Here is a 15,720-nt window from a genome sequence, read left to right as displayed (position 1 = left end):
GCATTGCTGTGCTTGAGTTTGCAGGTGCATGTATTTGCGTGCCTGCACTTGCTAAGTAAATAATATGTGTGCACACTGATGTGGAGGTAATTTGAGTGTCTTTAGGCTTAACCACATGAACCCCATGTCAGCATCCTCATTTGGCATGCCAAGATAGGCAAACATTCACAGAAAATGTATGTACATATGGAAAATATAGCTTTGGTGCAGAGCAAAGAAAGGAGGAGGGTGTAAATAAAATTGTGCTTTCAAATACGGTAAGTTCTCTTGAATCAGGGACCGATTGACTCGGGGGCTTGTCCACACGCTAGGATGTCCACATCCTAGTCTTTTACCCAACAATAATATGTGTGCTGCATGTACAGTCCCTCGAGAAGGGGACAGGACTTGCATAGTTAAAACAGTTACACTGAAGATTTGAGGCACACAAACAAGTTAGCAATGGCTGGACAGAATCATTTAGACATGTTTGGTGAGCTTGCCTTGTAGTTCAGTCAGACAACTCGATGCGATGTATTGGATCTGCTTTTTAGGTACTCAGATCAAGCGCATCAGTCCCGGCCATAGGGACTCCGAATCCCCCATACCTAAACAGTAGATCCAAAACGACAGGTGGTAGCTGGGGTGGAGGTGGGTGAGCAGCAGGTTTGTATACAGCGGCACGCTGAAACAGCAGCAGCAAGCAAGCAGGGAAGCAGAGGAATGCAAACCTCCGGTTAAAGTAGCCGGTATGAAGATGGAGTGAGTGTGTGATTGGCTGAGTGAATCATGTGAATGAGAGCGTGATGCTGAGGCGGCCCAATTAACGGCCGGCAGCAACTGCACTGAGGTTCCCTGACTGAACTTGCTCTGCGCATGTCTACGACAGGCACAAATGCTCATATCTACTATTTTCAGTGCAGCAAAGTATAACAGGGCCGTTCCATTATTTTGATCATTTCACCGGGGGCCCGCTTGAACCCTGGGAGTCCCCTGGCCCCACTTTGAGGACCAGAACCATGAAAACAATACCGCAGTCAAGTGAAAGTCCACTTTAACCTTTGTCTGCCTTCTGTTACGAATGGAGTGAGGTGTGAAAATCATTAAATCCCTCTCCTGACATGCATCCAAATCAGCATTCCAGACTCAGCAGTTCAGACCAGTGAGAGCTCTCCCCAGAGCGCTGCAAAGGCATTTTAGGAGGACGGCTGTTGAAATATTAACCACTCTCCAAAGAATTGTAAATGTGAGTGCTACCCTACATGGCTTTTTAAAGCCAAGTTCTTGCACTTCCGAAATATGTTGGACAGAACTTGGCTAAAAATACACACACATACTCTACAACCTCCCTCTAGACTATAGACTAGCAAGTAGCAACCTCAGACTTTCACATTAGTGATGGGAGTGTCTGTGTATTCTCTGACGATGCTGACTCATGCATGAGTCATATTATATTAGCCATGCTGACAACCTCTCTCTCTCTCTCTCTCTCTCTCTCTCTCTCTTATCATGGATGCCAGGAAAGCTGGTCCAATAGAGAGACCAATTACTGTTCATTAATGTTCTGAATTGTTCATGTCACAAGAGACTGTACAGGTAACATTTAAAATGCCCAAAGTAGCCTACTGTTATTACTTGCGCAAGCAGAGCGTGCAGTACTGCGATCGGCTGGGTATGTATGTATGTATTTGGTTAAAATGGGTAGGGTTTAAAAAAAGGCAAAAGCATGCTCTGTTGCACTGGCCTAAAAGTGGGTCCTTAAAAACTGCTTCAACTTCTGAAATGTATGTATGTAGGTATGTATGTATGTATTTAAAAGGGGGGCTTTTTTGTAAAAATCAAAGTCCACAATACCTTCATATATTTAAAAATAATTCCAAAATAGGGTTACCAGTGAAGGGCAAGCTGCCTATTCACTGGGGACTATGTATCTATGTATGTATGTATGTATGTATGTATGTATGTGTGTCATCTAAAGAAGTTATGAAGAAAGCTATGTGTGTGGGGCTGCCTGTAGCATCAGGGATTGCTCCATCCTCCTACTATCTATCTGATCACGTGGGAAACCTAGCAGATATCTATTTGGAAATGCTGTCATCTGCAGGCCAAATGGAGTTAATGCATTCAAATTACATTAAGTCATGGAAAATGCATTGTGCATCTGGAAAAGAACACGGTCCAAGGTCTTTCCTGGACCACCTGATCCTGGACAGATTGTGTATGTGTGCGTGTGCGTGTGCGTGTGCGTGTGTATGCAGCTGGAACCAAGTAGAGTGACTGGTAGAGCAGCCGGTGAGGTTCCCGGTTGGATCGACACTAACTCTACAGAGTTAGTGTCGAAGTGGCCTTGAGCAAGACCCTGAAACCTTGAACCCTTGAGCAAGACCCTGAAACCCTGAACCCTTGAGCAAGACCCTGAAACCCTAATTGCTAGTCCTGAATGTCCTAATGTGTAGGTCGGTGACATCCATATGTGCTCTTTGATAGTGGTTTTGAAGTCAAGGGATTCACATGTCTTAATGGCTGTTTGTAGGGCGTTCCACATTTTAGTGGCAGAATTATTCTATTACTATGTGTATTTGAGAGAAGTGTGTCATTAGCTTCGGCTAACTCTGGCCCATTTACATTGATGTGAAACTGACATGTTGATTAATGAGCTTTGTCCCTGTCAAATAAATAAATGGACAATGTGCTTTGGTTGGACAGAATTAATGTCAGACTAAAACCAATGTACTACACAGACAGTGGACAAAGTGAGTAAAAGAACATTTAAACGTATTTATGTTACTGCAATACAATACAACGTTAGTTTATATTCTCTTCATGCATCTTCATGCATAATAATTAACATTATTAACACCAGTAAGATGCCTGAGGGCGGGAAGCAACCTCACCATTTAGGGCCAGGGTTTGATGAGGTCAGATCAACATGGTTGAACAGGTCAGCTCCATATATGGAGATATAAGGGTGGCAGTGTCTTGAGTGTACAGGGTTTGATGAGGGCCTGTTGAGAACTCTAGTTTTCACCGGCTGCCGGGCGCGGCTTCACAAATAACTTTGGGGCAGGCCCGTCTAGAGTTAACTAAGCACATTTCCATAGTTAACTGCGACCTTGGTCGCAATAAATGGTAAATGGTGCATTTATATTAACCTGACACTGCCAGATGGGGGCGGTATTGGGTAACCATGTTCCCCAACACAGCAACCATCTGGGATCTCTCAGGGAGTTGAGCTAACACCGAACCGCTCCGTGGTTCGAACCAATCAGTGTGAGCTAAGGGCGGGATATGTGCGAAACCGGAAGTGAAGCTATATAGACACGTCAATATGATTGGTTGTGTTTGCACGCCCACATGGTGATAGACAGACGGTCCCATCCAATCATCTACCAAGTATCTTGAAAAAAAGGAACAGCCCCGTCATCGAATTTGCTTCCGAGATCCCAGATCCCAATAAGCTGTGAAACAAATTTGTGTAGCAAGCTTCTTGGATCTGGCAGCGTCAGGTTACATTTATATGCCTCTTTTATCTATACTATATCAAACTATATTTGAGGTTTTTGATATTTCTTTTCTTCATAAATCAGTGCTATTTTACATCTGTGTGTTGTTTTGAAAATATTGAACCAATGGAAAGTAATAAAAATGCATTGAACTAAACCTCTTAACTCCATTGGACCCTCAAACTGTCTGCTAAAACAGCTAACTCCCACCACCTCTCATGCAAGTAATTGACAATATCTAAAGTCACAAGACCAACTTTGATGAGGCAGTATTGCATTGTTTATAAAATTTTCTTTCTGAAAAATGAACATTTTGGAGTTAGGTGGTTTCTTCCCGACAGCAACGATATATAGATTGTCCACCCATTCACACACACATGGAGGAGGAAACCATGCAAGGCATCAACCTGCACATCGGCAGCAAATAAGGGTTCAGCGTCTTGCTCAAGGACACTTCTACGCTATCTTTGGGGGAGCCGGGATGGCGGGATCTAACTGGGACCCTCACGGTTCCCATCCGGCCACTCTCCCACTGAGCCACTGCCGCCCTACATTCTTGTGCCGATTAACTTGAGTTACCTTTGTGTTATTCTTTAAGATGTCTAGTACACATATACTATCTGGTCAGATCAAAGAGGGTGGGGTACGAACTACAAAGGAGGAGTCAGGGAGGAGAGACAGGAGGAGAAAGGAGAGGTGGTGAATATGGTATAGGTGGGAAAAGTAATCAATTGTTTTACTTAAGTAAAAGTATCAATACAGCAATGTAGATCTCAGCTCTTCAAGTACAGTAGGTCGATGTCCAGTCTCCTGCAGGCCCAATGTCGTATTTTATTTTATGGTATTTTATTTTATGGTATTTTATTTTGTGTTGTATATATGTAATCTGCCCATGTAAGAATTTTGGGTGTATTAGTTAATTAGTATTCACTTGATCATTGTTTGCAAACTGTCATGTCGGTTTATTGTTATTGTCCTCGTTTATGTAAACTGTAAAAAGTGTCCATAAACACTGACACTTAAATAAAGAATCAATCAATCATGTAGAACTACTCCATTACAAGTACATTTGTGCAGAATGCTTTCAAAGGTATACAAATATTTGGCTATTTTCAAATGGCCAAAATGTATATAGGGCTGCATGTTTTGTAATAATAATCCAAATCTACAAAGTAACTCGTAACAAAAGCTTTCTTTTTGAAAATGTATTGAAATTATAATAATTTAAAAACAAAATATAGGGAAGACACATTTGAGGGACCCATAAAAATGTGTCTGCGACCCATAAATGGGTGCTGACCCACGGAAACAGTGAGTGTCTTATGAGGCCCATGATGCAACACACCTGAAAGACATGTTCCAGCGGGAACTGGGATGGAAGAGTGGTAGGATTATGGGGCTGTTGTTACAGTAGCTATAGTTAAAGTGGAGGAGGCGTGAGGGAAATAAGGTCCAAGCCTAAGGCATCTTCAACTCACTAGAGATGTTCCTGAAGTGAGCTCTAATCCCACCTGACAGTCCCTTTAGCTGACTGATGTCATTTTACAAGCAGTTCCATAAACATGTTGTTGGATCAACCCATGCCTAAGAGACACATTGACAGGCTGTTTCAAAGACACAAGGTCGTAACATTCCAATAACATAATGGTCTCTGCCAGGCTGAAGGCACGCTGTCCGTCTGTCCTTGTGTCCGATGTGTCCACAGTCCATCTGTGGACAGCTAAGGACACAGTTGGTTTGATCGCAGCAAAACTGTGCACACACACACTGACACCAGAGCAGAACCTTTTCTCTAAATCATTCACATGGGTCTGGTGCCACCAGGAGGCTAAATTTGTTTTGACAGTAGCCTACTACAGATTTTCTCCAAACATCACGCAACTCTGTACACAGTATCTCTAGTCTATAGCCTAATTAAACCAAACAGGTCTTTCAGATGTGTCATATTCCATCCTGAAGATCCACATCTAAAGGAGTGGCCTGTATTGAACAAAATGCAGAAAATCATGAATATGTATGCCTCATTCATTATTTATTTTTATGAAATTATTAAAAGTGTAGGTTAGGTTCACACTTTTCCCCTTCAAAATGTGAAATTGTTAATTCAGAGTGAATAGCCTCTCCGTTAATCAGTAAACACACAGTAGCCTAATGTACACACAGTTACCGGTATGTCATTTAGTAGTAACTAGTCCTTGACTCCTTACCCGTTTGTAGCCCACCCAATCAATTGCTAATGCTACAAAAACAATTTCAGGATGTGTCCACTGTGATTAGTCGAATGTGACATATTACTCAAATCAGGTGCAAAGAGGCCCGGTTAGCTTAATGTACAGCTATACTGTTATTTTACATGTGCACCAAGTAACTCACATTACTCATGAAATACACAACACAAGGATTGAATTTTATAATGATGAAAATAATTGTGTTATTTCACAAATATAATAATTGCAAATCCCTCTGACCCTGATACAAATAAAAACAAAAGTTGAACAAAACAATAACCTCCCAAAGCAAAATAAAAAATACCCCAGGGTTTGATTTACTCAGTTTATGGTACCAGACGTTGGCGCGCTGTTGGAGCTCATAGGGAAAGAATCAGTTAGATGGATGGTCTGTACTCACAGTTCCTTAGAACACATAAACAGATGCTGCAGTGTCCCAAACTTCTAGTTCCAGGTGAAAGTGTGCTGTAGACAGACTCAAATGCACCACTTTGTGTGCATGTGGACCCTCTGTATGCAGTGGCAAGCTTCGAGCACCTCTATTGTCAGCAATGGTGCAGCAATGTCCTGAAGCACACTATATTAAAAGGAAAAACCCACACACTAATGAACTTTCTATTTTTACAACAAATGTACATTTTTTGTTCTCACATACAATACTGTGGTGAATCATACTCACTCGAAACTTGGTGCAAGAACATATATACTCCAACACACTTCTCCTCCTGCATTCACCAGTGTTTGTGGACAGCTCTGCTTGTTTTTAGCTTATAGCCTAACATTCATTTGGTTACACTGCTGGTGATGGACATCTTACTGAACATACACAAACTCTTCACAGTTCTAATCAACATAAAAACCAAACTGAACACAAAGCCTGTGGCTACCCTTTGATAGGCAACAGGACTTTAATCTGCAGAAACTTATTTAAACCCTTAATGTCCCTGTTTGTCCACTCTTTTTTCTTTCTCCAGTCTCTCTCTCTCTCTCTGTGTTGTTTCCTCCTTAAGTCCCACCCCCTCTTGTTCTCCATAGGTTGGTTCAGGTTGATTGACACCCCAATCACACAATAACAATTCTACCATGAACAAACAGCAATATAAATTCTCAGCCTTGCTTGTCTTTAGTGGAACGGAATAAACCAGGCTGTACAAGCCTGGTTTTGTTTTAAATTCTGGATTTGTTCATCCAGGTTTCATGAAATAGGCCCCAGGTCAGTTTGTCCAGGCAGTCAGGGAAGCCCACCGTCCTCCGCAGACCCGGGGAACCATTTCTCATATCAAATGTCTATTCGTAAGCGTAGATCACTATAATACCACCTATTCTACCGTCTACTGTAGGGGTAAAAAGAGTGAAATCACCTGGAACGTATCCTCAGTGATTTTTCCCAAGGTCAACGGGGGTTTCGAGTCTCATATCATCATACCCCTCACTGAAGTGACCCAGCCGGGGTGATCAAGTCCTGACTTACGTCCCAGTAGCTATCCTCGATCAGTCCCATTAGGGCAAGATCAGGGCCACACAATCCGTTGGAACTTCTCCGGAACTACTCTGCCAGGACTGGGACCTGTGCGTTGCACCAGACAACTGAGCAACGGTGGTGCTGCAGGCTCCGCTTGCGGCTTGAGTGGCCCTCCTAAAGGCCTGACCGAGGGTTAAATACATTTAATGAGTGATGGGTGAATTACCAACGTAGCCCTGGGGAGATAGTGTCACTGAGACATTCCAGGACATAATATTTTGATGTGAAAAGATTTCTAATTATGTTAAGCCCTCTACTTCTGCCTTATCTGCCCAGATTGGTGTTGTGAAAGATTCCATTTAGTGACATAAGTTTTGCACAGGGGGTGGCCTAGCACTGACGTATACTTTCATACGTTGGTACATGTGCATAAAATGTATCAACTGCACAAAGGATTTGGAGAAGGAGGGGTTAGACAGAGGAGAAAAGTCATGAGGGCTTCTCTAGAAATACACCTGCTTCCATATGTGTACTTGTACTTGATATTGTTCACTTCATTCTCTCCTTTGTCTTCCTCACCTGCCTCTTCTTGTGATTTACAGGCACAGTTTAATCTCAACAGATTTTACAAGGCTGGCGACATCATTCTGGGTGGCTTGTTTACAATCCATTTCTCCTCTGCCTTCCCTGAGCTGTCTTTCACCTCCAAGCAACAGGACCCCATGTGCTATGGGTGAGTGTCACACACATACCATAGCAAGAAAGAGAAAAGGGGGAACTTGTTTTGATATATGATTGGTGTTGAATATTTCAACACATATACACATTCAAGGCTACAGTGAGCATTTTGTGTTAGCTTTCACATTCTAGGGTTCAGAATGGCCCAGACCATGGCTTTTGCCATTACTGAGATCAACAGGAACCCCAGTCTGCTACCCAACGTGACTCTGGGATACAGTCTCTATGATAACTGTTTCACGCTCAGTATCGGGTTCCATGCAGCGTTGTCATTGATCGGCGGGAGAGAGAAGCAGTTCCAATTTGATGAGAGATGTAGCGGCTCCCCTCCAGTGCTCGGAATTGTGGGTGAATCTTCCTCAACACGTACTATTGCCATCTCAAGTGTATTAAGTTTGTACAGAGTTCCCTTGGTAAGTTTCCCCACGTGAACCCCCTTTAACCAAATGCACCAATATGATTATAGAGTATGCATAATGTTGGTTATTATTATTTTTTTTTACAAATCTATGACAGATGTGTACAGTATTCTGATTCTCTGCCCAGACCTGAGAGAAAGAATCCTAACAGCCCTGAGTTGGGCTCGTCTCATGGTCACATTCAGTAAAATGTGTCTTTATATAATCGAGGTGGGGAACAATCTATTTGGAGTAATGGTACATGTATTTTAACATTGTAACCTTAAGGAGCAGAGCATGAGAAGCAGCCTCGTGGAGAACACTTCTCCCTGCACTCTACCCCACTCATGCTCTGCTTACAAGGGACATTTACCACACGACAATGTTGTATCGCAGAACACTCTGTGTTTATTTTTCAGGTGAGTTACTATGCTACCTGCTCCTGTCTGAGTGACCGCAATAAGTTCCCATCTTTCTTTAGAACGATCCCAAGTGACGCTTTCCAGGTGAACTTCTACAGACCAAACATTTCTTGATTTCAATTAAGTAGTATACATGCTGCACACACATGACAAAATCTATCACACACTTCTCTGTGTGTGTGTGTGTGTGTGTGTGTGTGTGTGTGTGTGTGTGTGTGTGTGTGTGTGTGTGTGTGTGTGTGTGTGTGTGTGTGTGTGTGTGTGCGTGCGTGCGCGTGCGTGCGTGTTTGTGTGTGTGTGTGTGTGTGTGTGTGCGTGTGCGTGCGTGCGTGCATGCGTGCGTGCATGCGTGCGTGTGTGCACTGTCGGTACACAGAGGAGTCGCCCAAAAAATGTATAATGGAGCTAAATATTTTCTGAGGTGGTACTTCGGTATAAAAAGACTGAGAACCACTTATCTATCCTAAGCACTGAACAGTGTTCCTCCATTCTTTATCCAGGTGCGAGCTATGCTCCAGATTATGAGGCGGTATGGTTGGACCTGGGCAGGACTGCTGTTTACTGACAATGACTATGGACGCAATGCTGCCCTGTCATTCCGGTCTGAGCTGGCTCAGTCTGGTTTGGGTTGCGTGGCATATTTTGAGGCCCTGCCTTGGGAAAACAAACGAGCCGAACACGAGAGAATCGTCACTGTGATGAAGAAATCCACAGCTCGTGTGGTCATTGCATTTGCACACGAGGGCCATGTGGTTAATCTCATGGAAGAGGTTTGTGTTGTTGTGTCTCAATTTATGGGGATTCAAAATGTTAAGGAATCTGAAATGAGTAATATTGAAGTCCTTCATCCTTTATATGAACATACACTGTTTTTTTCTTTATTGCAGTGCAATTTAATCACTTTCTTAGGTTCATCAAATAAAAAGCTCTGTCTTTTGGTTGCCTTCTTTTACCTTTGAAAGAATACTTTCAGTGAAAGAAATACATAATCAGAGGCAATGAATACTTATCTGCACAATGACCAAACAAATCACATCATCTACGTGTCTCACTCACTCACTGGCTATAACAACCAATTATATTACATGGAAGTTCATAGAACACATGCAGGTCGATTTTGAAGGTGCGGTTTACCAGGTCGTGATACATAAATTGGCCTCGCTCTGCGCACATTCGTATTATGAAAGGCATATCGGCCCGTGTTGAACGCACTCGGCCCGTGTTGAACGCACACACATTTGGCATACCGCGTCCCTGAATATTTTAGCATTGTGGGAGTGTCCATATGTTAATTATTCTCGCTTTGCGCAATTTGCTATTAAGCCCCTTGACCTAAAGACACTCAGCGCATAACGATTAGACGTGGGTCTGACCACCTCATAAACGCAAAAAGCACTGTTTGATTTGACACTTGAGCGGCTCTGAGAGGCTGGTAGAGTGTTGCCATGTCTGTTTATTATAAGCGGCTTATTTTTCTGTAAAGTTGCTTTGTGTGGTTGCTTTTCTTGTTTCTAAAGTGGTTATTTGGGCTTTTCTCCTAATGTTGTTTAAACCAGTGATCGTCACACAGCACATTCCCATGTCAAGGATCCCCAGATGAATGCATTTGCCCAACTAAGGACAGCTAATCCAAAAATTAAATAAAAAGATTACTTTTGAAAATAGCAGATCTATACCAGCTCACAATGCATCACATTCATTCATTAATACTATGAACTCTGACTGCAGGGGGATATATAATGATCATTATAACAATGTGCAAGAACATATTTAAAAAGAAGGAAGAACTTTATATTTGTGGACAATCAAAATATGTTTTTTTATTTTAATGTGGTGTCATTCAAATTAATCTGGATATGGCAGACTCACTATTTAGAAAATAAAAACATGGCACTTCATTTAAAATAGGTTACAGACCCCTGTTATATGCGCTTATTTTTATAGACCTATTTACTTGTTTCTATGAGACATGGCAGTTTTGCGTCTTTTTAAAAAAAATATTGAGATTAGAAACGGCCATAATTCTTTCATTTCTCAACCTTAAAAATAAATAAAAACATCTCCATAATCCGTGGGAAATGTGCTTTCATATGCTGTATCACACCCGATTCAAGTCTTCTTCAATAAAATGCTACGAGCGAACTCAGCGAAGACCATACCATCGGGGCCACAGCATTACGCAGCACGCATTCAACTCATCCCTTCGTCGTGACTTGAATGAAATAAAATATAATAAACGTTATTTTACTGGTGTTTTTCAATAGAAACAAATAAAGAGCGTGTGTAGGCTACTGTGTGCAAGTGCAACAGTGGATATACATGCATGCACTAGGCTATATTTCTTCCGTGTCGGGATGGTGATTGAGCTCTTCAAGTTCACAGCCCGTTTGGTCTTTCATAAAAAAACGTTGATATTAGCCTATAAACACTCATGGTTCTCTCATTTCTCAACCGTTTTATTAAATGTAAAAATCTCCATATTCCTTAGGAATCTTGCTTTCATTCGCTGTATGGTACATGGTTCTATCGTTATCGAATTAATTAATTACGCATGGATTGATGGATTGCCAATATGCTGCTATCTACTCGCAATTCCATTCCGATCTGAAAGGTGGGTCTGTTCTTTTGAGGCATAAAGGTGACAGCATGCAGTGCAATAGGAATAATTAACCCAAATGTGACAAAGGCATGTCATGTCTTCTATGGTGCCAGCCTGAAGAAATGTCATACCACGATCCCCAAAGTGCGCATTCCGTATGTGACATCAGCTGACTGGTAAAGAGAATAGTACGGACATGTTGATTGGGTACGTCTCAAACACGCCTTAAACACACCCATGACTAATTCAAGGCCGTTTTGCGCACTCCGCGGGGTGTCAAAAGCGCTTCTTAACATGGCCAAAATTGCAATATGACATACTACACGCCCCCAGATCATAATACTGTAATTAGATTAGTAATATAGAAGTAAGTAAAATAGAAGTCCTAAATCGACCCCATGATGTGCTCATTTGCCTTTAGATGGACTAATGTTTTGTTGAAATGAACACAATCAACAGGTTATGAGGCAGAATGTGACAGGTCTGCAATGGATGGCCAGCGAGGCCTGGTCGACATACACTGGACTCCACACCCCTAAATTCATGCCGTACCTGGGAGGCACCCTGGGCATTGCCATGCGCCGTGGAGAGATACCAGGTCTCAAGCACTTCTTGTTAAAAATACATCCTGACACTGACCCTGACAACAGACATGAAAATAACATAGTGAGTCTTTTGTTTAATTTAGTATAAAGGAGTAGTTCACCAATATCACCATCACAGGGTTTTTTTGATTGAACATCCCTGCACAGTGAATGAAGAGTCAAAAGATTAAGATAAAAATGATCCGTGTATAAACTCCAAAATAACACTGAGAATGTAATCCAAAACCTCTATTTTCTAAAATATAACCGTAGGAGCAGAAAATAATTTGTGTGTGTGTGTGTGTGCGTGTGTGTGTGTGTGTGTGTGTGTTTGTGTGTGTGTGTGTGTGTGTGTGTGTGTGTGTGTGTGTGTTTGTGTGTGTGTGTGTGTGTGTGCGTGCGTGCGTGCGTGCGTGCGTGACTGTTCAGAGCTAATCTTCCCAAACCGCTGGCATAATCAACACACATTTCATGAGCACTATGCGACTACACAAATTGTTTTCACATGCTCTATAGTGATGGTTAAGTCTGCATTGGGTTTCTTCAGGTGAGGCGGTTTTGGGAGCACACATTTCGATGTAAATTTGCTCCACTTCCTTCGGAGTGGGTGGATGCTGGCGGAAGGGTTTGTACTGGACAAGAGGACCTTGGAACAGCAGAAACTTCCCTTTTGGATGTATCTGACCTAAGGGGAGAGTATACTGTGTACATGGCTGTGTATGCTCTGGCCCATGCCATCCATGACATGTTGCAATGTGTGCCAGGAAGAGGGCCTTTCATTGGGCACGGCTGTGCCAGTTTGCAGACAATACAGCCATGGCAGGTGTAATACTAATTCACAGTTTACCTGTTAACGTTTCTAGTTGGATTACATTTTTGAATAATAATGAAAGAAATGTGTATGTCTCATTTCTTCTAATGGCCAGACACTATAATACACCACTTATAATAATACAGCCCTCCAACCTACACAAACAACACTGGTCCCAATTTTAGTTAGTGAGCCAAAATACAGGAGCAGTCCATTCATCATTCATAGACTTAGAACGAGACATGTGTCAGTGAGTAGGCTACAGTTTCCCCCATCCGCATTGTTCTGGTGTGACATACATTTTCAAAAGACCCCTTCTTCATGAATCTTAAAAAAAGAACAAATATTATGGGATGCCATGTGCGTCTATAGTGACAGAAGGGCAGGAGAAAATACAGTTCCTGTTTATATGATGTTGTAAATACTAAAGGGTGTAGTTAATACAATAAGAGTTCTCTCAATGCAACTATTATATGTATATTGTTTCATAAAGACTCTTGCTTTTCATAATTTTGCTCACCACCATTTCTAGCTTGTGTATTACCTGGAAAAGATCAACTTCACCACACCATTTGGTGATCATGTATCATTTGATGAGAATGGTGATGCTTTACCAATCTATGATGTCATGAACTGGGTGTGGCTCCCTGATGGAGGCACAAAGATTCTCAATGTAGGTGTGGTCAAGAAGTCAGCCTCCATAGGCGAAGAACTAATCCTAGATGAAAACAGAATCTTCTGGAACTTTGAATCTAAAAAGGTCACTACAGCTTTCTAAAATAGCTACTGTAATGTCGAGCTCATGATGCGAATGCAATTTAGTTTGGAGTAAAATTGATCATTGTTTCCTCTGTAGCCGCCTCGGTCAGTGTGCAGTGAGAGCTGTTCCCCTGGAACGCGTGTGGCCAGAAGGAAAGGGGAACCTGTCTGCTGCTTTGACTGCATTGCTTGTTCTGAGGGAGAGATCAGCAATGAGACTGGTTGGTTTACACCATGTAGAAATGTACAGTAGGATATCTTTAGGACAATACTGTAATTGGCTGTATAGCTTTAACCTTGCTGTCTTATAGACTCTACAGAGTGCACCAGTTGTCCAGAGGACTTCTGGTCCAGTCTCCAGCGTGACCACTGTGTCCCTAAGAGCCTGGAGTTCCTCTCCTACCATGAGGCTCTTGGTATCTCCTTGACAACCATCTCATTGCTGGGCACATTTATCTCTGCCATTGTCCTGGGAATCTTCATCTATCATCGAAGCACACCCATGGTGCGCGCCAACAACTCAGAACTCAGCTTCCTTCTTTTGCTGTCACTCAAACTATGTTTCTTGTGTTCACTTCTGTTCATTGGCCGTCCCAGGATCTGGACTTGTCAGCTGAGGCATGCAGCATTTGGGATCAGCTTTGTGCTGTGTGTCTCGTGTATCCTGGTAAAGACTATGGTGGTTTTAGCTGTATTCAAGGCCTCCAAGCCTGGGGGTGCAGACATTATGAAGTGGTTTGGTACAATGCAGCAGAGAGGAACAGTTCTGGCTCTTACTTCCATCCAGGCAGCAATCTGCATAGCCTGGCTTGTGTCTGCCTCACCAACTCCTCATAAAAACATGCAATACCACAGTGATAAGATAGTCTATGAGTGTGATGTGGGATCAACAGTTGGATTTGCAGTGTTATTAGGTTATATTGGTTTACTGGCACTCCTCAGCTTCCTCCTAGCATTCATGGCAAGGAATCTTCCAGACAACTTCAATGAAGCCAAGTTAATCACTTTCAGTATGTTGATCTTCTGTGCCGTGTGGATAGCCTTCATCCCAGCATATATCAGCTCTCCAGGCAAATATGCAGATGTAGTGGAGGTTTTTGCTATTTTAGCATCTAGTTTTGGCCTGTTGGTGGCACTGTTTGGACCAAAGTGTTATATAATCCTTTTGAAACCTGAGAAAAACACTAAGAAGTCCATCATGGGTCGACGTGACACCAATACTTAGAAGCACAAATGCAAATGCAAAATTAATTTTCACTTTTTTCTACCAGATTAAACTAAAAGCAATCCATCTATCTAAAGTTATATCTATTGGCTATACGTTTGGTGATGTTAGACCTATTTATACTATATACCTTAGAAATATTACCTGTTGGTCAAAGTATTATAGGTATGTAAGAGGCAAATTATATAGGTTTCAAATCAGCGACATTATTTACGAAAGCATGGTTTCAATTAGTGAAAGCCCCCTTTCCCTTTGTGACATTTCATTCATGGTCAAAATGCCTGAAAATGTATGCTTTCATTCATTATTGTCTCCACCAGCCGAAGGCATGGTGGGAGAGTATGTTTTGCACTCCGTCCGTCCGTCCGTCCGTCCGTGTGTCCGTGTGTCCGTGTGTCCGTCCGTCCGTGAGCAGCTAATCTCGGCCACCGTTAACCCGGTCGATGCCAAATTTTGCACACACACTCCCTGGATGCCAACGATGAACCTCTGCCCCAAACTTTCCAGAACGGCCTGTTATAGCGCCACCAGGAGGCTGCTTTGTGCAAAACAAGTTTTTGCACAGTACACCTACAGAATTTGTCCAAACATCACGCAAATTGGTACACAGTCTCTCTAGAGCCATTCAACGAAACGGGTCTTTCACATTTCTCAGACTCCATCCTGATTGGTTAAGATTGGCTTCCAAAATTCACAGGAGTGCTCAGTTTCAAACAAAATGCTGCAAATCATGAACACATTGCGTGATTTCCGTGAAATTGTGCACCCACATTCCCACTAGGCTGAGGACAAAATGCCACATCAACAATTTCAACTCAGCCTCAAGGTGGCGCTATAACTGGCCCAAAAGTGTTTTTACCTCTAACTGCACGGATCTGTGGATAACTTTGTATGCCAACTCCCTAGAGGCCAAGGAAAAACCTTTGCCTGGAAATTTTCCCATCTGCTCTTTATAGCGCCACCAGGAGGCCGGCATATGTAAAACACATTTTCTATTATTACTCCTTCACAT

At 42.4% G+C, this 15,720-nt stretch overlaps 1 protein-coding gene across 1 annotated transcript; it reads left to right on the top strand.

Moving 5' to 3' along the window:
* Positions 1-5,126: 5,126 nt before the first annotated feature.
* Positions 5,127-14,708, top strand: LOC310867651 (extracellular calcium-sensing receptor-like; the record flags this gene model as incomplete). Its single annotated transcript, XM_083777769.1, has 10 exons — positions 5,127-5,213; positions 7,775-7,905; positions 8,029-8,323; positions 8,728-8,814; positions 9,231-9,500; positions 11,789-11,995; positions 12,461-12,736; positions 13,257-13,484; positions 13,581-13,704; positions 13,795-14,708. 10 exons carry the CDS (start codon positions 5,127-5,129, stop codon positions 14,706-14,708), a joined length of 2,619 nt encoding a protein of 872 aa, XP_083633895.1.
* Between the last annotated feature and the right edge of the window lie 1,012 nt (positions 14,709-15,720).

The sequence above is a fragment of the Protomyctophum parallelum genome (assembly GCF_964188405.1).
Source record: "Protomyctophum parallelum genome assembly, chromosome: 12".
NCBI lineage: Eukaryota > Metazoa > Chordata > Actinopteri > Myctophiformes > Myctophidae > Protomyctophum > Protomyctophum parallelum.
Note: the sequence above shows the minus strand (reverse complement) of the source record. Positions and strands in the feature narration are given on the sequence as shown.